At 45.2% G+C, this 21,069-nt stretch overlaps 3 protein-coding genes across 10 annotated transcripts in view; 1 reads left to right on the forward strand and 2 right to left on the reverse strand.

Moving 5' to 3' along the window:
- LOC307204687 (fascin-like) overlaps positions 1–6,353 on the forward strand; it is an 8,141-nt gene extending 1,788 nt beyond the window's left edge. Inside the window, exons 3-8 of one of the 2 annotated variants that reach the window (XM_079956478.1) lie at positions 275–322; positions 1,171–1,452; positions 2,091–2,209; positions 4,234–4,387; positions 5,341–5,514; positions 6,103–6,353. In XM_079956478.1, the coding sequence (XP_079812604.1) occupies positions 275–322; positions 1,171–1,452; positions 2,091–2,209; positions 4,234–4,387; positions 5,341–5,514; positions 6,103–6,302 (977 nt within the window). In that variant the 3' untranslated portion in view covers positions 6,303–6,353. The remainder of the gene's footprint in view (positions 1–274; positions 323–1,170; positions 1,453–2,090; positions 2,210–4,233; positions 4,388–5,340; positions 5,515–6,102) is intronic. The other variant, XM_079956479.1, reaches the window with a different exon arrangement.
- TMEM216 (transmembrane protein 216) overlaps positions 1–11,004 on the reverse strand; it is a 21,320-nt gene extending 10,316 nt beyond the window's left edge. The window contains exons 1-5 of one of the 4 annotated variants that reach the window (XR_013833790.1): positions 9,763–9,901; positions 9,440–9,532; positions 8,444–8,645; positions 7,181–7,358; positions 5,554–5,572 (exon numbers count right to left, since the gene is read on the reverse strand). Coding sequence is in view for 2 of the 4 variants with exons in the window: in XM_079957193.1 (XP_079813319.1) it covers positions 7,343–7,358; positions 8,444–8,645; positions 9,440–9,532; positions 9,763–9,886 (435 nt within the window). In the remaining 2 variants the exon portion in view is untranslated. Of the gene's footprint in view, positions 1–5,553; positions 5,573–6,711; positions 7,359–8,443; positions 8,646–9,439; positions 9,533–9,762; positions 9,902–10,884 lie in introns of those variants that run through there. The other 3 variants (XM_079957194.1, XR_013833789.1, XM_079957193.1) reach the window with 3 other exon arrangements.
- Positions 11,005–11,925: 921 nt separating this feature from the next.
- Positions 11,926–20,884, reverse strand: TMEM138 (transmembrane protein 138). 4 transcript variants are annotated; one of them, XM_079957151.1, is made up of 5 exons: positions 20,860–20,884; positions 18,890–19,140; positions 16,958–17,129; positions 12,859–12,934; positions 11,926–12,632 (listed from the first exon to the last, which is right to left on the reverse strand). In XM_079957151.1, the coding sequence occupies exons 2-5, from the start codon at positions 19,015–19,017 to the stop codon at positions 12,520–12,522; spliced, it is 489 nt and encodes a 162-aa protein (XP_079813277.1). In that variant the 5' UTR covers positions 19,018–19,140; positions 20,860–20,884; the 3' UTR covers positions 11,926–12,519. The 4 variants fall into 4 exon arrangements, with proteins under 4 accessions (XP_079813277.1, XP_079813276.1, XP_079813275.1 ...); XM_079957150.1 differs by lacking the exon at positions 20,860–20,884 and adding an exon at positions 20,491–20,796; XM_079957149.1 differs by lacking the exon at positions 20,860–20,884 and adding an exon at positions 19,713–19,827.
- Positions 20,885–21,069: the final 185 nt, after the last annotated feature.

A 21,069-nucleotide genomic window follows, 5' to 3' on the forward strand; every position in this document is an offset into this window, starting at 1 on the left:
TCCCACAGTGAGAAAGTTGCTACTTTATTCTACAGATGTTTGTCTGCTTGTGATTTTACCTGTACATGAGGATTTCTAAGTGCTACAGGTGGGTGGGGTGGCCTGGGAAGGCAGTAAGTGCTTCTAAGTGGAAGGTCTTAATTCAAAAAGTTTGAGTGACACTGCCTTATTTACACATCTCTATCCAAAAGCCACCCAAGCACCTTCTAAGATAGTCCTCTGTTATTGATGTGTGAAAAAGTTCAGTTTGAGTCATTTGCATCTCCTCCAATAGGTCTGGAGTCCAATGGTGAGAGAAGGCAATTTTCCCCATACATACCAGGTGAATTCAAATTCTGTTTACCCAAGAAGTCACTGTGGCTGGCAGGAATTTTGGTTTCCTTAACATCATTAATTAGCTTGGGTAATTCTTAGAACTACTAATTGCCCTATGCAAGACTTTCTGGTAAGTTAGACACCAGTGCAAACTTTCCAAATAAGACAAGAAAGGGAATTGTCTGTACAGAGAAGTTTCCAAGTGCAAATCCTCTTTCCTGACCGTATTGATGTTGGAGGTTCCCCACTCTCTCACACACACTTTTAAGTGAAATTGCACACTAGGCTAAAGAATCTAATACAACCAGTTTTTAAAACACATGTAGTGTGGATAAAGGTGTGTATTAGTGCAGATGAGAACATTATTTCAATCCCAATCTTAGCCTGCCTGTGCCCATGGCACATCTCACTATACCTGGGTTGGGGCAATGGCCTCTAACTTTATCAAGCACACACGTAAACCCCCAAAGTAACTATGCAAGAAAAATAGGGTGTAATCTACGAGGAAACAAATGCAGTGTCAGCACCACCAACGCTGTACAAAGCTGAGACCCAATGAACGTCAACTTGCCTATCAGAACAAAGCACAGGGGGCTGTTTACACACATGTACAAATGATATATGAGATTCTGGGCAAGGGAAATACAATGGGAAATGTTAAGGGCGAACAGGACTAGGGTACTCTAAAGGGTTGGTGTTTGGAACTGCAGGCAGGGTGGGCCTGTGTGGCAATTCTGCAGTGAAACAAGCATCAACTCTGATGCTACTTTGTAAGACAACTGATTTGGAGATTGTTTTCCAGGACTAAACATCAAGCTGCTGTCAACCTCTCATTTCTCTCGCCTTTGTCTCCAGCAAAGAAGTATGGATTGAGGAATGGGGCTGGCAAACTGTTGGCTTCCAATGGCTCACTGGTGCCAGATGTTACCCCACAAACGTTGTACTCCCTGGAGGTGCATGGCGGCTTGGTCGCTCTGCGGGATGAGGAGGGAAAGTACTTGACTGGGCGAGAGGGTAGCATGAGAACCGTAAAGATGGACAAACCTGGACGGGAGGAACTCTTCAGCATGGAATCCAGCCCTGCCCAGGTCTCTATGCGCTCTTCTTCTACTAACAAGTTTATTTGCTGCAGGCCAGGTAAGTCAGGAGAAAGCAGCACTATCTATATTGCATTGCACTTTGTGAACCCTCTGAAGCTGATTGGCTGTTCCTGTCTGATGAGATAGAATGTTTGTGACCATTCCACCTGCTCAGAAAATGAGGCACGGTGGTAGTCCACATTCTGCAAGCAATGGGGCAGTTGTCAGTTTGGTTGGGTAAAACTGAGATAAGACTGACTCAGGAGGCAGGGTGAAGGCTGGGAGGAGTTCTTAGGAGGTAGGTAAGCTTAGATGCTGGGACCTCAGAGGCAAGATGGATGAAGAGAGGGTGCAGAAGTAAGAAGCAGGAAAAGTGCACATACAATTGAAGTGCAAGGATCCAGTAAGATTATGGTCCCTGAAAAAACCCACAGCATTTCTTATTAAAAGTGGTGTGACAGAAGTGCTAGGGAAGCTTGCACGTGACGTTTTGTGCTCTTAAACCAGCCTGCCTCCAAAGATAAAGATAGGAAGGTCCAAATGATCCTAGGTCAGTTGACACACAGACAATGCCCCCATTCTCTGCACCATGTTTTCCTCTTTCAATCCACAAAACACTGATTTCAGCCTGCAAGGAGTGGGCAATGGCATATGTAGGAATGCTGACCTAGGGTGTTTCTTCCCTGCCCCCTGCAGGTGCTGATCTCTATGCCAATGCTATGGCTGTTGGCAACACAGAGATCTTCCAGGTGCTGTTTGATGACACCACAAAGAAGGTCTGCTTCCGTAGCCACAGCGGCGCATATATGTCCTTGGTGAGTGTGCCTGCCACGCGTTACGAGGAACAGCAGCGATCAGACAGGACCTAACTATGTTTCCTAACCACGGGGAAGGACGGCAGCTCATAGGTGGTAGAGCACCTGCTTTGCATGCAGAAAGCCCCAAGCTTTTTTCAGCCACAGCCACTCATTCCAGTCTTGTCCCCAACCTCCTTCCGACTATATTCTACAATGGGCAACACTGAGACTAAGGAGGGAGGAAGCTGACAGGCAGTCCCACCCCACGACTGGTTGTGAGAATGTGGGGACTGATCAAGGGCAGAGTGAGGATGGTGGGGCAGGGCCCCTTTTGCCCTAGTGGATCAGCCTCCACTGGATACATCTGTGCCCAGATTGTGGTGCACCAACTTAATCTGGAATTCTTTTAAATGTGAGCAAGGAGGTGGGTGAGCTGCATCCTCGACACTTGGCTGCGAGCATTCACAAAAATTGTGGCCTGCTTCAAAAAACAAAACAACTTAAGCTTGAAACTTGATGTAGTAGAGGCTTTGCCACCTCAGGTGTTCACCAACTCTCCCCAGATGAAGAAGATATATCTGTGCCGTGTGTGTATTAATACAGAAAGGCAGGCTGCAAATCAAGAGGATAATAATATAGCAAGCAGGGAACTGATAAAATGAGGCTTGTTAAATAGCAGTAGATAGCTCTTGGTCCCGGACTTGTTTGTTAATGTTAGTAAGGATTGTCTCAGTCCTTTTCCAAAACATTTTTGTCAACTTTAGTGCGGGTGGGGGGAGTTACTCTATTCTACAAAGCAAAGCAGGGCATTATACACAATCCTCCTTGTGGAAAAGTGAAAAATTGTTTTTTGTACACTGAGGATGGAGAACCTGTGGCTCTCGAGTTGTTGTACTCAAATGCCTATTGTCCTTGATCATTGGCTGGCAGTTATTACTCCAACATCTTCAGGGCCTCAGGTTTCTCATCCCTGCCACAGATGAAATATGTAAGAGTGCAGTAGGAATGCACAACTTCCTGAACAACCTCTTAAGAGAAAGCTAACTGCTTAAGCCTGGAGGGCTGGAGACATCTTTTTCAGGTCTGCTATTCACTTACCTGGGAGTAAAACTTACTTATAAGTAGAGTTGAAGGTGATCTTCTGGCTGCATTGTTGTTCATGGTGTGCACATACACTATCTGCTGTGGACCATGGTCAGAAATTTTACAGATTTTTGTTGTGCTTCAAAACTTATACTACATCTAACATACCATTTAGATGTAGTACCTTATACTACATCTAACATACCATTTAGAAATCTTAATAGTTTGGCTTCAGTCTGGGCTATGGTTCACATAGTGCAACTTGAAGTGTGAAGTCAACAAGAAAGTGGCTTTGAATAAAGCCAAGGTCCACCACCATCCCTATCTTGCTGATGCTAGAAACCCTCCACTTTTGGAGGTAACTACTGCTGGATGCGGGTGGCGCTGTGGGTTAAACCACAGAGCCTAGGACTTGTTGATCAGAAGGTCGGCGGTTCGAATCCCCACGATTGGCTGAGCTCCTGTTGCTCGGTCCCTGCTCCTGCCAACCTAGCAGTTCAAAAGCCCGTCAAAGTGTAAGTAGATAAATAGGTACCGCTCCGGAGGGAAGGTAAACGGCGTTTTCGTGCGCTGCTCTGGTTCGCCAGAAGCGGCTTAGTCATGCTGGCCACATGACCCGGAAGCTGTACGCCGGCTCCCTTGGCCAATAAAGCGAGATGAGCGCCACAACCCCAGAGTCTGTCATGACTGGACCTAATGGTCAGGGGTCCCTTTACCTTTACTGCTGGACTAACCTCCCTGGTATTGAGATGCTCATGCATTGCTGTACTCTTGTGTTGCATCACCCACCACAATGGGATTCTCAGTTGATGCAGCACCCAATATCTTCCACTGAAAATATATCAACATGGATCTCAGAACATAGCTGATAAAGGGACTGCAGCAGGAGGTTTCTATCAGACAAAGTAAGCTGAAAGCACAAAAAGCACTTTCCAACGAATGCATCCTGTCTTTTGCAGGGTCCTAATGACTGTATTAACAGCAACACTAAACAGGACAGGAATGTCTGGTTCGACATCCAGTACCAAGACCAAAAGGTGTGTCTCCGCATAGCAGACAAGCAAGTGTCCATGCGGCCCAATGGACAGCTCCTGGCAATTCCCAAAGCTGCAGGTACAAGTTGGTAGAGAGCTTCTCTTACAAGCACCAGGGCATCAGTGTGGACAGGTGAAGACAGCTAGGGTGGGAAGAGAGACTGCACACTACCAGCTGCAAATTAGCTTTAGGTAGTTCTAGGGGAAAGGAATGGAAGTGACAGCCTTGCCCTAAGTCCCTAGATAGCCCTCTAGAGGAATAATGTGGGGAAAGTGTATGCACAGAAACCAAGCTGTCCCTGGATATAAAATTGGAACATGGGGAGCCAACCTTAAGCTCATCCCATGAAATGGCTTTTTAGACACCTCAAGGGCTTCTTATTAGAAACCAGCAACCAAAACTTTCATAATCTTGCTCCTGTAAGATGGAATGAGTTCTGTTTACACTCTCTTCCTTACACTTTGGAGTAGCTAACATCACTACAAATACAGCCTAGATGAAAGAGAAAAAAAACACCCTAAGACTCACTGAAACACTGCCCCTCTGTGCATATAATCCTGGCCCCCAGAACTGCATACCAAGTAGGTTGACACTGCTTCTGTAATATGATCTGGGAAGCAGTCAGAGAATGAGTTCCAGTTTGGGGAGAACCACCATCAGAAATAGCTGTGCAGTTGTCCATAGTGGTTACTTGAATGAACTTTGGGGCAAATGCCACTGACAGTAGAAATCGGGATAAAACCCAAGGGAAGAACAGTATTTGAAGTCCAAGCCATTAAAAGCTTTCTGTGCCATAAGCAGCACCTTGAATCAAGTAAGAAAGACTAGAGGGAGACATTGTGAATTCTGGGCCCCTGTTACAACACTCAGCCTGGCTTCTCAGTGTGGGGCGATTTCTCCTGATCTTTAGCACTGAGGTTGACTTTCCCTGGGGAGCTGATTCCCTCTTGAGAGCAAAAGGAAGGGTGGCAAAATAGTTCTCTTTGAAAGCCAGGTGCGGCCAATGCTAAAGGTTTCCCTTGTACCTTCAGGGAAGAGTGAAGATTTCCTGCTGGTGCTGGTGAACCGGCCACTGCTTGTCCTGCACAGTGATGCCGGCTACGTGGGTCTGTGTTCTGACATGAGGAAGTTGGAAGGGAACTGCGTCAGCTATGTTGCCAGCAGCCTGTCGCTCACTGAGGAAGGCTACTACAACTTCCAAGTTGGTTAGTATGTGTCCAGGTGGGACTAAGTATATTCCAAGGGGTTGCGGTCTCCTAGTATCTGTGTTGCGAGAGAAACATGACCTACTCATAAATGGGAGCTGCCATCAAAGGATTTTTATAAAAACAAGCCTAGTTTATACGTAGCCATAAGAGGGAGCCAAAACTTGCTTTCCCAAACCAAAACAATGCAAGAGAGCGCATCATCACTATTTCCCCCCCTTTGCCATTTGTTTTGCTCCATGACCCCTGGACAATAGTTTCCTAGGCCCAATTAAGGATAAACTACTGTTCAGGTTGGATGGCCATCTGTCATGGTTGATTTAGCTGTGATTCCTGTGTTGCAGGGCGTTGGACTAGATGACCCTTGGGTCCCTTCCAACTCTATTATTCTAGGTGTCGGTCATGTTTTCACTTTATACATGGTTTCTTTCTAAACCATACCTAGTATTGCCATGACAAGCACATCCTAATTACCTGTGATTCTTTTACCTTGTAAACATTAGAGAGATCCAAGAGCTGGTCTTGCCACGCCTCTACCTTCCCTGACCCTCACCCTTCCTTCCACTAATTCTGCCACTTGACTTGCAGGCAGCAAGTACTGGGCTCTGGATAACGATGGACAAATCTTGGTAAACAGTGACCGTCCCAGCAATTTCACCATCCAGTTTGCATCCTCCAGCTGCCTGATCATCAAAGCACCCAACAACAAGTTTTTTGTGGCTGAGCAAGGAGGCCGACTATGGGCAGGGGCTTCAGACGCATCTGGAGCAACACTGTTCCATTTCTGAGAGCATCTGACCTTGCTCTTCCCACCAATAAACTTTTTCTGTGTGGGCTTACTTCATGCTTATCTCAACTCATGCCCAATTGGCCCATGCGTTAGACCTCTTGGAAATAACCCTTCCTCCATAGATCCTCCCTCACACAGGGCATACTTGAACTCTAAATGAAAGCTCTGCTACCTACAGCAGACCCAAGCCAGGACCCTTGAATGTGAATTTCCTTATGCAAAAACTTTCTGTGCCCATGAGGTTCCTTCTGAACTGCCTTCATGCAGTTAGGATGATTTGCTTGCAAAGCCTCAGTAATCTTAAAGATGTATACCTCTCTTCAGCCCAAGAGGGGTCCCCCATGCTTCTAGGAGCACTGTTGTTCTCCCAGTGGACCAATGTTTGTCTGAAGCTCCACATAGCTACAGTAGTTTAAAAATAAATATTTATTCCAAGGATGCAGTAGAAAACCAAGTATCACAAATTATCAATACACACCAATAACAACACTGATTTGGGGGGAAGCGGCACAAGGCCTGCTGCCCTTAACCCTACCCCCATTCAGGAAGAGGGCACAGGAGGTAACACAACAATTAGAGAGGATGAGCAAGACTGCCCTCCTGAGTCACTGCACACATGCTAGAGTCTTGAGTTGTTAGAATGTACCACGCTGGGGAATTCAGAGGACACACCAGCTGCAGGCAAAGTCTGATTATTAGGTGGCATTCACTGGCCCATAGTCTTTTGACTTGCGAGAGTCAATTACCCAAGGTACAAAGTTGGAATGGATCAATCTGCGCCCTCCAGGAGGATTGCAAGCTCAGGGTGGGTGGGTGGGTCTGTCATCTCATGAAAACTGTTTCCAGACACTGGAGACCCTGCTAATGGTGCTCTACCTGAATGAGCTTGAAATGAGAAGTTGAGCCACCTTCTTTCAGCTTATTGGGGGAATTGGACCCACACCTCATCTTGTTCCAGCCACAGAAATGGAGGGTTCATGCAGCCTCTCTCCAATCTGAAGAGCACACGGTTCCATACATTGCAGCCCACAAAGGTTCTCAGTAAGAGTCCAAGCTGCAGAAAATAGAGAGCGAAACGTGAGGATCTTAGAAACAGCGACAGCAAATACCTCGGCCTTCTTACCCAATTTACAGAGGAACAGACTGAACACCTATTCCAAGGATTGGGAACCTGCAGCCCTCCAGATGTTGGAATCCAACTCCCACCATGGCCAATAGTCAGTGATGATTGAAGTTGTCTAGCAACATCTGGGGAGCCCATGTTCTATTCCATTGATTCCCCTGTTTGAAGAAATAAGCCAACCAACATAAATATATGATAAGCCACCTGTGCAATTTAGCATTACATCACTGAGCCTGAATCAATCAGAAAAAGAACGTCAAACCTGCATGTTCTCCCACAACAGCCAAGGAGGACTTCAGCAGGATTTTATGTTCTCTATTTAATTCTACTTTTAAAGAATCCTAGCTTAGCATTATGTCTGAACCAGGAATCCTGGTTTAAAACTCTGCTAAGTGCCATAATAAATCAACTTCACACTATGGGTTATGAATTTGGCTTCTTAAACTGATCAGAGTTACAGTATACCAATTTCCAGAGAGTATAACAGAAAGGTTTGCATTCAACACAGCGCTAAGAAGAAAAATTTCTCCTTGTGCAATTGAACATTTTCGCCACCTGCATGCCCCTTAAATCTGCTCTGGGAATGGCATAGGGCACAGAAGTCCCACTGTACTAATATTAATCCTTGCACTAATGTGGATACTTGGTTGAATATTGTCCAGTCTTTGAGGGACATTAAAGGCTAAGCTAACACACTTATTACAGCTTAAGCTAGTCCATGAAAACTTATGCCATAACTAATCTGATGCTTTTTAATGTGCCACAGGACTTTTGTTGTTTTAAACCAGGATTCTTGGTTCCAACATGATGCTAAATGGGGATTTAAAAGTGAAAGGAAATCCTTCCAAGTCCTCCCAGCCATAAAGGAAGAGGATATGGGGACTCACACACGAGCCTGAAACTTCACTTAGCACTAAACCCAACATTACCAGTCAGTGTCTTAAAAAACAAAATCTAATCAATGCACATAAAAAAATATTTCCCTAAAATACCATAATGGTAGGCAAGTAAAGTACCTGGAGAAGGCAGCCAGAGTGAGAACACCCAGTAACAGCTCCACAGCATAGAAGAGGAGGAGGATAGCATTAAGGATGGCCTCCAGCCGCAGAGCATAAGTCTGCAGCAGCAGATAATAGGCTGCCATCACTGCTGCTGGAAAGGTTAAAGCCAGACTGATAGCAAGTGGCACTTTCCGTTGACAGAGGTTCCCTTTTGAGCCTGCCATACACAGAAAATATGAAAAAGAAAATGCATAGACCTGTTCAGCATAAAAGCCACAATATTTGGAATCTGAGGGCACAAAATGAATAGTTCTACTTTTCAGGGATCAGTTCTCATTTAACTAAATAAGTTAAAAAATTGTCCAGTAGCACCTTTGAGACCAACTAAGTTTGTTCTGGGTATAAGCTTTTGTGTGCATGCACACTTCTTCAGATACACTGAAACAGAAGTCACTAGACCTTTATATAGAATGGGAGGTGGGGTGGGGTATTTCTCCGAGGGGTAGTAGGAGATGGGTGATTGGCTCAATGGGTATGGTAAACCTGTTGACGACTGTGAACAATTTTTTAATTTATATATATATGAATGGGTGAATGGGATGAATGGGATCTCATATTTCCACCCACATAATGTTGTCTTGCCTCCTACCTACTCCCGAATTAGGGAATGTACCACAAAGCCCCTTTTTCAGCCTTTGGGCATCATTTCATTGGAGGCACCTATTCCAGTTCAGCAGAATAATTAGGAAGGCCTGGAATGATGGGAGTGAAGGCACTGTCAGCAATTTACACTCTGCTCAACTACTCTACTCTCAAACACCTTTGCTGTTGGAGAAGCAGAATTTATCAATGAGTGAACCACAACAACAACAATAATAAATTTTATTCATATCCTGCCCATCTGGCTGGGTTTCCCCAGGAGTCATCTTTTCAGGTCAAGTGCCATCAAAGATGCTCACAAAATGGCAGGTGAGTGCACTACTCGTAAGAACATTTTTATTGAATACTCACCAAAAAATATCCGGGTCACCTCAATCCCAAGATAGAGAAAAAGCATAATCAGGTCCAAAGCCAAATTGGCAGAGGGGTAGGGCAACAGGAGTCCTAAGTGGGTGCACAAATGGACATATGCATTAAGAGAACAGCAAAGCAACAAACACTGGGACATGAATGGTTCTGAAAAAGGCTTTGAACTCTCAAGCAGCTAGGTGAGAAATAAATAATTACACTATCCACTTTGTTCTTTCACTTTCTTCAGGTGAGAGCCACAAGATAAATGCGTAAAAAACCCCTTCTGCAGGCAACCCAAACACATCATCCCTTCAAAGACTCACCTTTATAGACAAATATGAAAATCTCCAGCAGAAAATATGTTGCGTAATACCAGCCATTCAGGAACAGGAGAATCTCCAGAGGGGTGGAGGAGAGCTGGCGATCTACGGGGTGAAACCAGAACATGATTATCTATGGGGTACACATTTTGTGTTCCACTCTCACCTTCTCTCAAAGAGGAGCAGTACAAACTTTCTTGAGAGACTATATAAGGGTTCATGTACAATTCAACTTATCCCCCTGCTTTCCAGCTGAATCAGAGCCAATGGCAATTCTGGTTTTCCCAGGACTGCCATTTGTTCCAATCTATCCCAAGGTGGGTTTTCGGAAATGAGCAGGGCAAAGGGTGTGAGTCAAGCAGAAACTGCTGCTAAGAAGCCAAGCAGCAATGAGGTCTCAGTTCTGTTCTAAACTCAGTCAAGAGACCGGTGCGAGGTGAAGATTGTCAAAATGGAAGCCCTGAGATGACAACAGCCATTAGGGGACGCCAATATTTGTACTGGGCTGGACAAGTGTGCAGCCACTCTCCATTTTGCCTTTCTTGTATTTGCACTGGACGTTGTGAGCTCAAAATTGGGATGCTGCGGCCTCACCAGCTTAGCGTGGAACCTCAGCACATGGTCTAACATACCTCAGGCAAAGGGAAACCAACCAGCAGCAGAGAATAAAAACCCTAACCCACCGATCTGAACCCCTTGGAAGGGTCCAAAACCCCGTATTTGGGCAGCTTTATGCTAGGAGAGGGTTGCGAAGGGGCAGCCTCCCGCAGGACGTAGCGCCGAGTCTACCACCCTCCTCTGGCAGGATGGTTTTTCTGGGGGAGCTCAGCGCGAGGGTGAGCCAAGAGGGGACCCGGGGGCTACTCTGCCTCCTTCCGCTTCGCTCCGGCTATTCCTCCCGCCTGGGGAGCGCTTGGCGGGATGCCGTCGGATCCCCGCCGTCGCTGCCGGGCTGCAGCCGGAGTCCGGTTCCCGTCCCTGCTGCAGGGCTCGGGGTGTCCTGGGCGGCGGGCCGGGCGAGCGGGGTGGGAATGAAGAAGAGCCGAGCCCTCCACGGGGACCAGTCGCAGTCACGTGACCTCGCAGCCCCCAGGGCCCTAGAACGCTGCCGGGAGCCCGACTTACTGCGAGGCGCCATCTTCCATCGCCATGGAAACCGCTACGCAGGAAACCCACTTCCGGCGGAGCTCACGGCACGAAAGCGGGAGAGGGCGGAGTGGCGCGCAGCGTTCGCGGAGGTAGAAAGGTCTGGGTTGGCGAGGCGCGCGCTCGCTCCCTCGCTCCCAGCACGTTAGACCGAATGGAAGCCGAGCAGAGCCGCTCTATCCCTCGCCTCTTTGTGCCGGAAGACCCGTTAGAAAGGCAAAAAGCTCCACGCGATACCGGATATCAGAGCCGCGTCTCTTTGGGGCGGAGGCCCAGATTCCGAGCGGGGACGGCGTCGCCTCGTCTCCATGGTAACCCATGAATTCTACCCGAGCTTCCTCCGCGCGAGTTGTGGAGGCAGGAAATAAACACAGGCGCTCCGTTCTCCCGCCTTCTGACAAGGAGCGACACCTATTTCTTTGCTTGTTATGTAACGGCCCCGTTTTTCTTCCGCCCTTTACTCACACGCACATTTTTATTTTAGATTTTACAAGCTCTTTTTCCCGGGAAGCGGGGACAACATAGACACACGCACATCATACAAAGCACCTCGGATTGCTCAGTTCACATGGCCCAAATGGCACTTAGCTCGTATATATCCGAAAATCCACTCCCAAATCCACCGCTTACCAAGTTACCCAGCATCACCTCCTGCCCTCGAAAGCTTTTTTATTATTCTGTCAAAGGCCCACAGCGTTCCACAGTTAATGCTACTGTTAGGAGTCTTGCCCCACATTTCAGAGTACAAGATTTCCTGGGTATTGCGCTTTAGGAACAAGCTTCTGTTCCCCCTCCCAGTCTATTTTTTCTGTGAATTTCATTATCTTACCCTAAACCACACACATGCCAGGCATAACATCCATTTGTTTCCTGTATTGAAATGTTGCTAAATTATATGGTTCATTTTTAATATCAATAGCACAACACAGAGAACTGCTGGTAATAAATAAAGCCTTGGAATGGAAGGAACACCCTTTTACTACCACACATTAGAGGAAAAACAAAGCAAGATCACCACGCTTTGGTTTCTGAAAAAGAGCAAATTTATTTTCTCACCATTTATAAAAATGCAAGTACAAAAGGGGAATCTAACAAGTCAATGAGAGTACATTTGCTCAGGCTGAATACTGCAAAGCCAAACCATAGTCTTTATGCCTTGTCACACTGTCAGAGGTACTAGTGAAGGCAGGAATCCTTTTCTGTCACAGGGGAGCTTAGGGCAAGAAAATATTCTCAAGGAGGAAAATGCAGCATTGCTACTCAGTGGGAGTTGTCAGCCAAATCTGTTTGGCACTTCAGATCGTTCCTCAGTAAGGCTGCAGCCAAATCCAGAGTGCAGTTTGCTGAACTGAAAGGAGGATTGTGGAGTGCTTGGAGACTGAGAAGCATACTGTAGCAAGCAGGGTATCCACAAAAGAGCAGTTCCATTGATGGGTAGCCTAATGTGCATGAATGTAGGAAAGGGATGAAGTCATTTGACCACATGAGATTTAGAACTTGACTGTAGGAGACAAATTGTAGTGGCAGGAGGGGAACTTGCTGCAAGATATTGGTAAAATCTCTGTGGACATTCTAGCAAGCTGGCCTCTGCTCCAAATGATCCAGAAGCCGCTGTCAACTGTGTGCTTGTGCAAACTCTTTCCGTAGCCAAAGAGAGTCCTGGTAGAAACGGGGATCTCCCAAGTGCACAGCCGTCCTCTTATAGAAGTAGTAGTACAGCACAGCCACTGCAACCAATCAGAAATAAGTCACAAGCCAGCAAGGTCAACACCTGTATCAACTTTACTAATTTTCTTACATTCAACTTCACCATTATCCCCCTAGCTACATTCCCCCTGCTCCCTGTCCCATCTACTTTCTGTGGGGAAGCACAGATGGAACCAGCCTCATTGATAAATTTTAAAGCTTTGCTCAGAAGTCACGACACAGGGGAGAAATGAAACAGCCTCATACCCATTCTCTGGAAAACAAAAAGAGTCTGCAGCCCATCTGTCCACACAAAATAGTTGGAATTTTTCCAGCGAAGGTTCTGTGGGAAAGAAATGTACGAAACATTAAAGGCAGGAAATAGACTGTTCCTCCCAGAACAACACAAAACAATACCAACCATCCTTTCAGCCTTTCTTCAGTGCCCCATCTTTCTACCAAATTCCTTCAGAAACATGGCTCCCATTTTCCTACTCCCAATAATTATTTATATATTTGGGAAGCAGCAACATTCCTAACTCCTTCTCTTGAAAGTTCAGAGATTACTACAATCTCAAATTAACATTATAGAAACTATGCAACAATCCAGGACAATTAAGAAGGCCTGTGGTATCCCACTGGTGTGTCCCCTTCCTTCATCCCACTCAAGAAAGCTTCCACATTTTTTCCAAGTATAGTAAACCAGGACTTATGCAATTGTATCTATAAAAATATTTTCACAGATCAAATAAAAACCAAAAGTTGATCTACATTAAAGTTAGACACAATATTTGTTGAGCTTGTTGGAAAAAAAGAGTAATGATGTTAGTTCCACTACTAGAGAGTTTCCAAAACTCATGTTCCCAGTCATAATAGGCTATTCCAAGTCTTTCTTAACAGTTAAGCAACAGACACCACATGGAATCGATGCCAGCACTAGGAGCAGCTCAGGGAGCAAAGAAAGGTTAATCGGATCAGCAGATTTATACAGAACAACCAGACCTATTCTAGCTCTCAACAACTGATCACAGAAAATCCTCTTAAATCCTCCTGCCTCACCAAGCAAGGTTTAGGAAAGCAGTAGTATCCAACTTTCAAGCTAGATTGCTTCATCTAACTTCAAAGATGAGATATTAATTCCCTAAATATCAGATGACAAGATACTGGGACTTAACTACAATGTGTACCATTTTGTCCAGTGTATTCTAGGCAGGTTTACCATTTACAAATAATGGCATGCAAAGAAAGAGTAAAAAGAAAGAGTAAAAAAAGAGATGGGGAATGAAAAGGAAAATAGGCACACTAAGTTATTCAAACTGGAAATGAGGTGAAATTGAAATAAATCTATTGTTAGCCTCCGTAAAGCCCTCACTCATCTAAAGAGAGCCAAAGAAATCCATATGGAGGTACTAGACTATTGAGGCTGTAGATATGAGAAGGTTTTTGCCTTCAATGCAGTGAATTCATATCAGTGCTAGCACTGCTTTGGAATTTAAACATTCTAAGAAGCCAAGGGTGCTATACCACGAACTTTTATGACTCTTTGGCAATATAGCCCATCAACAGTGGTAAATCATTGCATGTCAATGACACCTGTTCATTGTAGTTGTTTGCTCCACTGAACAAAATTTGGACTGAATTGAAATATGTATCCTTCAGTTAGGCAGCTGGATAGCAAGACACACGAAGAACCAGGAATAAGGACCTCGTTTTTAAATCCAACATCTGTTGATATTTGAAAAGTAAATCACACAGATCATTGCCTTTTGCGACAACAGCAAAAACGCTGAGTGCTTACAATGGATCAGGGTGTCAAACAGAAAATACAGTTTGATCAACCAAATATACTTCCTGGCCACTGTTCCAAGACAACTTTTGCACAGCTTCCTGACACTTCCAAATACCCTGGAAACCTACAAATCTTTTGTCCCAAATGCTTCTGTCCTCCTTCCCTTTAATTACCCAAATTACAGTGACCTCTGTTAAACTTCACAAATCTGTCCAGGAAAAAAGGTGAATGATATAACAGTTATTAAAGCTCAAGATATGTGATATAGGACAAATGCCCAGGCACACTGCCTAGAAGGACAAGACAAACCTAGAAGATAACTACAGAACCGAGCAAATAGAGCCAGAACAAAGAATATATTGCTCATTCTATGAGATTTCAATGATCCAATGGGCTCACCCCAATCAAATAATAGCATAGCAAGATTCAATGGAATAATGGGCTGTGAACAATGCTGCAGCCAAGAAACTTACTTATACAGCCAATGATCAATAAATTAGAGAGGCCACCTTTATACAATATTACAAAATAGTAGTAAGCATATGACATTTCAACCAGACTTCACTAGGACTACACTAATGCCAGTACTGAGCAAATTAGTGAGTTACATTCCAATACTCCATTTGTGTCCATAGCTGCAGCTGCAAATCAGCATGGTAGTCATGTAGTCATGACAAAACTGCAGATAAAGTCTGGAAGTCTGTTATAAGAAACAAAAGATAAATTTTCTTGTTGGTTCTTTTGAAAAAGATATCAGCCTTCCTTATTGTTGGGATTGTTTGTTTTTGCTTCTTAAAATAAGAAAGAGTTAAAAGATTAAGAAGAGATTCTGCTACAAGCATATTGAGCAGTGTAAAGGGATACAAAGTCTATACAGTGGTACCTCGGGTTAAGTACTTAATTCATTCCGGGGGTCTGTTCTTAACCTGAAATTGTTCTTAACCTGAAGCACCACTTTAGCTAATGAGGCCTCCTGCTGCCGCCGCGCTGCTGGAGCACAATTTCTGTTCTCATCTTGAAGCAAAGTTCTTAACCTGAGGTACTATTTCTGGGTTAGCAGAGTCTGTAACCTGAAGCGTATGTAACGTGAAGCGTATGTAACCTGAGGTACCACTGTACATTACATTGAAAAGATGTGAAGACAGCATGAAGGGGAAATGTTTTGGTGCATTAAGCAACAAGAGAAACCAGAAAATTGGGCGGTGGGGGGGATCTGAAGGCACAGCTTCCAAATCATAAGAAGTGCCAGTAAACCAAGTCAAGCAAATGTTAATAACCACTCAACTTACACATAATCACATGTACACAACAAGCTTGCCCTCAGTAAAAACCATAAGAGGGCAACTGTGATGCAGGATGCAATACATTAATTTAGGGTGCTTTGTGTGATTTGCTATCACATGAATACAGTATTAACAAAACATACAATAGACCACTTAAATGACAGCTTAGGCAATTATTGCAAGGCCAATCATTTTTCATGGATCTCAGACACAGATATCTAAAAAGAATAAATTAATGTGAGCAGAAGTCAGTGTAACAAGATGTCCGAAGAAAGCAAGAATAATGGAGCACACTGTAAATTATGCTCATCAAGAACAAAAGAAAAGTGTGCTTGTTCAAAAAGATCTTAGAAAAAGAAGTGATTGGTATGTATGCAAGAAGTCCAGGGTGTGATGTTGAAGAACAAAGGACAGCTGAGAAAAACAGAACTGCCCAAAGGGGAAAACAAACACTGGTCAAAGAAGATTGTAAGGCCTCCTGTATCCAGCTAACCATATCAATAGGAAATTCTAGCTGTATACTGACAAGATTCTGAAAGGTTGGAAGGTGAATTAGCATGCCAAGCCACAATAATATATTGCATTATAACAGCTGCAACAGCTATGACCCTTTCCAGTTTATCCTGTTTCATCAGACGAGCTTTTAAATGTCTTAACTGAAGGCAGCCCTCTTTAGGGAAGTTTTTAATGTCTAATGCTGTATTGTTTTTAATATTCAGTTGGAAGCTGCCCAGAGTGGCTGGGGAAACCCAGCCAGATGGGCGGGGTATAAATAATAAATTATTATTATTATTAAATACTATTTGGTTTATCTAATCCAACTCCTTCCCAGGTCTTTATTCCTGGGAACTCCTCAGCCAATTCAATGAGGCAGCTACTGTTCTACAAATTCTGCACACATTATTTATCACACCGAAGTTGGTACAAAAACCTGAGCTTCTTTTAAAAATATAATGGGTGTTGAAACAAATTTGGAAATCCACAGGTGGTGTTTGCAAGGGATTCCTAGGGTTTAATAGAGAGAACTTCTATCTCTTCCACAGCTACCTGTCCTAACCTAATCTGTTAGTTTCTTCTATTCATCCCTGTTCTTGCACAATATTTCTTCCATTTACCATACTGCTTTTTTGTTACATGCAGACCTCCATATTAAAAAACTACACAGTGCAGAACCTGGGGGGAGCATAAAATAAAGTTTGTTTCAATGTGTGTTTTCTTTGCTTGCACAATTACTCCTATATTCAGAATTTGGGCTTCCTTGCTAACCAGTATAAGCAATCCTCTCCTGCCTTACCATGACCCAGATGTGGAAGGATATGCTCAAACCAAGGTATGTTGCTGACAAGACAATGGTCCCTTTAAATTTCTGGAACAGAAGATTAACCAGGCCAGCCTGGAAGACGAAGGTATTGAAGAACATGAGGAAGATGATGATGACATTGAAGAGGATGGCAATATCCTGAATGCTGTAAGACAGGCAAACATTTTAATGAGACAGAGATTGATAGATACCTTATACACAGAGGTGTACCTAGGTTCCCTTGCATCCTTGCCAAGGAGCTATATATCATCACACACACATCCTGGTCCCTTGCACAATTGCATTTCTCCACCAAAGCACCCACAGGAGCCTGCATGCTTTGCCTAAAGGTAAAGGTAAAGGTACCCCTGCCCGTATGGGCCAGTCTTGACAGACTCTGGGGTTGTGCGCCCATCTCACTTAAGAGGCCAGGGGCCAGCGCTGTCCGGAGACACTTCCGGGTCACTTGGCCAGCGTGACATCGCTGCTCTGGCGAGCCAGAGCCGCACACGGAAAAGCCGTTTACCTTCCCGCTGGTAAGCGGTCCCTATTTATCTACTTGCACCCGGAGGTGCTTTCGAACTGCTAGGTTGGCAGGCGCTGGGACCGAGCAGCGGGAGCGCACCCCGCCGCAGGGATTCGAACCGCCGACCTTTCGATCGGCAAGTCCTAGGCGCTGAGGCTTTAACCCACAGCGCCACCTGCGTCCCAGCATGCTTTGCCTAGCCACCCATAATATTGAAAGAGTGGCCCGGCCCAGGGAGCACACGAACAGACGAGCAAGTTCCTAGCCACTCCAAGCCAGAGTGGAGAGGCACAATTTTTGTGCACACACTCCAGGCCTGCACCCTTGGCAGGGGCTCACCTAACCAACTCCTAGGTATGCCCCTGCTTGTGGCTCTCCAAATACTACTGGACACCAGCTCCCCACCATCACCCATGGTCAGAGATAATGGGAGTTGTGGTCCAGCAACTTTTGGAGGGCCACAGACTCCCCACAACTGTGGCTAAAGCCTAGTACTTGGAGAACAAAAAGCACATTAACATAGCTGCAGAAGTTTTCACTGTCCATGCTGCCAACTGAGACATTAGTCCACCAATTGCAGAGGAAAGGGAACCCCAAAACCCTTGCTAGAAGATTACAATGGAAATAATACCTGCTGCAGCTACCTCTATTTCCCCCCTGCTTATCACTCATTCTCATAATCTGGGGGTAGAACTTTATGTAGTGGCAATTGAACTAATAGCTGCTAATACCCACAGAGAAAATATAGAATGAATGGATTATAATAGCACCACCCTTTTAAAAATATCATTCAACACAATATAGCCTATTAACTGCCGATGTTTCAGGAGTAGGGAAAGAATAATAATTTTCTTGGTATCTTTTATTCTACTTCATTGCTCCATTTGTCTCTTCTCTGGCACTCTCTTCTTCCCATTTTCCTGAATGAGAGTGTCCCAAGAAGAGTAGAAACAAACAGAAAGGGCATTCCTGTGCATGTTTACTCAAAAAAGTTCCACTGTGTTCAATGTGGCAAATTCTCTGTAATCCTAAGCACATTTACTATGGATCAAGTCCTCTTGTATACATAAAGGCTTAAGCTGCAATTCTATGCACACTTACACAACAGTAAGCATGACTGAAAACAATGGGACTTCCTTCAGAGTCCACATAATATATAAGATTGCACTGGTGCTCCCGAGTAGACATACTAACCATCTATTCTCCATTCCAAATCACTTACCGTACTCAAGCACTAGTCTACAGTTCTATCCAAGGACCTGATGAGTAACCACATTTTTGATCCCTACAGCTTATTTAAGAGCTCATAGCACTGTTGAGCATCTTTTCAGAGACAAACGTATACAAGCCCTTTAAAAAAACCAGACAGTGACAAGCATCCACTGTTGTGCCATACTCACATGAAAAGCACAAGCTGGATGACGGGCGCCATGCGCAGCAGCTCTGAGAAGGAGTTGACAAAGAGGTCATAGAACAGCAGTAGGAACTGCAAGGAAAGCACCAGGCTATAGTTGCTGGTTTGGAGCATCTTCCTTGCCTCAGTGTCTGCATCCCAGATGAGAGGGACACCTCATGCTCACGCAACAGACGGATACAAACTTTTTCCTCCAGCACAATCACTCATAGCTCCCTTTGGGCAGAGACCTGGAACCTGCAGAAACACCAGGTGGGGGAAAGAGGGAGAATAAGGTGAACAACACTTGCAATAATAGCGGGGAGGGGAAGGGCATCACAAATCTGGAGCATACCACACACAATCTAGCACTGGAGAGCAAATATAAACCAGTCAAAAATACAAACAATGAATAAGAATCCCTTTGTTGAAGTAAGACCGGTTGCACCGTTAACTGCTATTGCCTAACACTGTTCTTAACACTTTCCCGTGAACTAAGAACTTTACTCTTGCTGCCCCTCCGCGGCTTTTCTCCTATTGCTACACAGGGGAAAGCAAGGCACGAGGGTGGGTGGCGAGGGCTGACTGGCCACAGCCACCTCCAAGGGGCTGCAAAAGGCGCTTTTTCTTCCTGGGCAACACGGATGCAAGCGCCACAGACCTCATCTCCTTGGTCATCAAGATTTCGATCCGGGTACACGCGATCTCGTTCTGTGGGCTCCCAAGCGCCCTCGACCTCACACTCCCCGTGTTAAGTAACGGGGCACGACAGGTCGCGAAAGACAGGCCCGTCGCTGCTCCAGCTCGCGCTCTTTGCTCCCGGCCCTCACCTGGCGCGGCAGTTGCCCGTTCCCATGGAGACGGCGCAGCCACTCAGGGGAGCGTAGGAGGCAGCCTGGACGGAAGCTGCCGCGCTTGCAGTCACGGTCACAGAGTTGTAAATGACAGAGCGGACGGAGAATCGCGTCGCCCGGATAGGAAACTTCCGCCCTGCCTCTGGAAGCCATTTATAAAGTCTTCCACGGGGCGGAAGTGGATGCATCTTGAAGAAACCCGTGATTCTACAGCGGCTTAGAGGGGACTACTTTTTTGCTGCTTGGTTGTTGTTTTTAAATATATATATATTAAAACATGGCCCAGCACACTCGGATCACATTTCCCCATCTCTAAATTGTGTGTGTCGGGGTTTGTGGCTTGGAGAGCCCTGCAAGGACACTATTAATGGTGCAGGTCAGAAGTAGCACGAACGTTTGCATTTGCAGGTTACAGGAGTCTAGTTCATTTGCCTCTTCATACCACCCTCATCCACTAAACTCCGTAGACTCCACGCTACACTCGCAAATGTTTACAAGGGTGCGCGCGCGCCTCTCACCTGATACAAGAACCCGAGTTAGAAAGATTATAGACGCCTCTCTTTGCTGCTACTTTTTGTTCGTTATGTGGGCATCTGCTTCCCAACCATTGCTAAAGTAAAATCTTCAATTTCTCCTTTGATTTCTATGAGCAGCTGAAATTCCGCGTGCAGACGACGACCGCTGACGCTCTTTTTTTCTATTTGTATGATACATGGCGCGGAGGGCGAGTTTTTTTGTTTTTGCCTTTATATACCCTTTGCCGCTGATCTGGCTTTTGAGCTTTTCTGGTGGGTTATTACCACTTCGGTGCGAAAGAAAGAATTCTCTTCCTTCCTTCGGTCTCCTTCAGCGCACTAAACTGGGACTTCCAGCAGCTGAGACGCATTCCACAATTTGATGAAATCAGTCCGTGTTTATTGCCTCAATTTTTAAAAATACAGACAGTCATTCCAGTGGAATCAGACCACCAGAAATCTATTTTTGTTTTGATATCACAGCTACAGGAGCGAAATCCTGCAGCGCGATTTCAGCAGATTAAGGGGCACCTAACGCCGCTGCCAGTCTACAATAATAACTTATTGGCGTGGAACAGGGAGTTATAGAAAAGGTTGCCAACCTCAACCTGACAAAGCTCCTCCTTTGCCTTCAGCTCTTGCTGTGTGACACTCAAAACTTCGTCACGTGACGCGTTTCCTATTAATACACCTGCATACATACCTGCAATATACCTATACCAGCTCAATTTGCTGGGCACTTAGGCATCCAGGAAGTCCCTCATCTCTTTGACGCAAGGGAAAACAGTAATGACGGATGCACCTAGGTACATTGCAAA

The sequence above is a fragment of the Podarcis cretensis genome (assembly GCF_951804945.1).
Source record: "Podarcis cretensis genome assembly, chromosome: 1".
NCBI lineage: Eukaryota > Metazoa > Chordata > Lepidosauria > Squamata > Lacertidae > Podarcis > Podarcis cretensis.

Coding starts and splice junctions, on each gene's coding strand:
- TMEM138 (XM_079957151.1), bottom strand. CDS start 19,017: ATGCTCCAAACCAGCAACTATAGCCTGGTGCTTTCCTTGCAGTTCCTA. Junction 17,130..18,889: donor ATCCAGCTTGTGCTTTTCAT/GTGAGTATGGCA, acceptor CCTGTCTTACAG/CATTCAGGATATTGCCATCC. Junction 12,633..12,858: donor TTTTGTTTTCCAGAGAATGG/GTATGAGGCTGT, acceptor GATTGGTTGCAG/TGGCTGTGCTGTACTACTAC.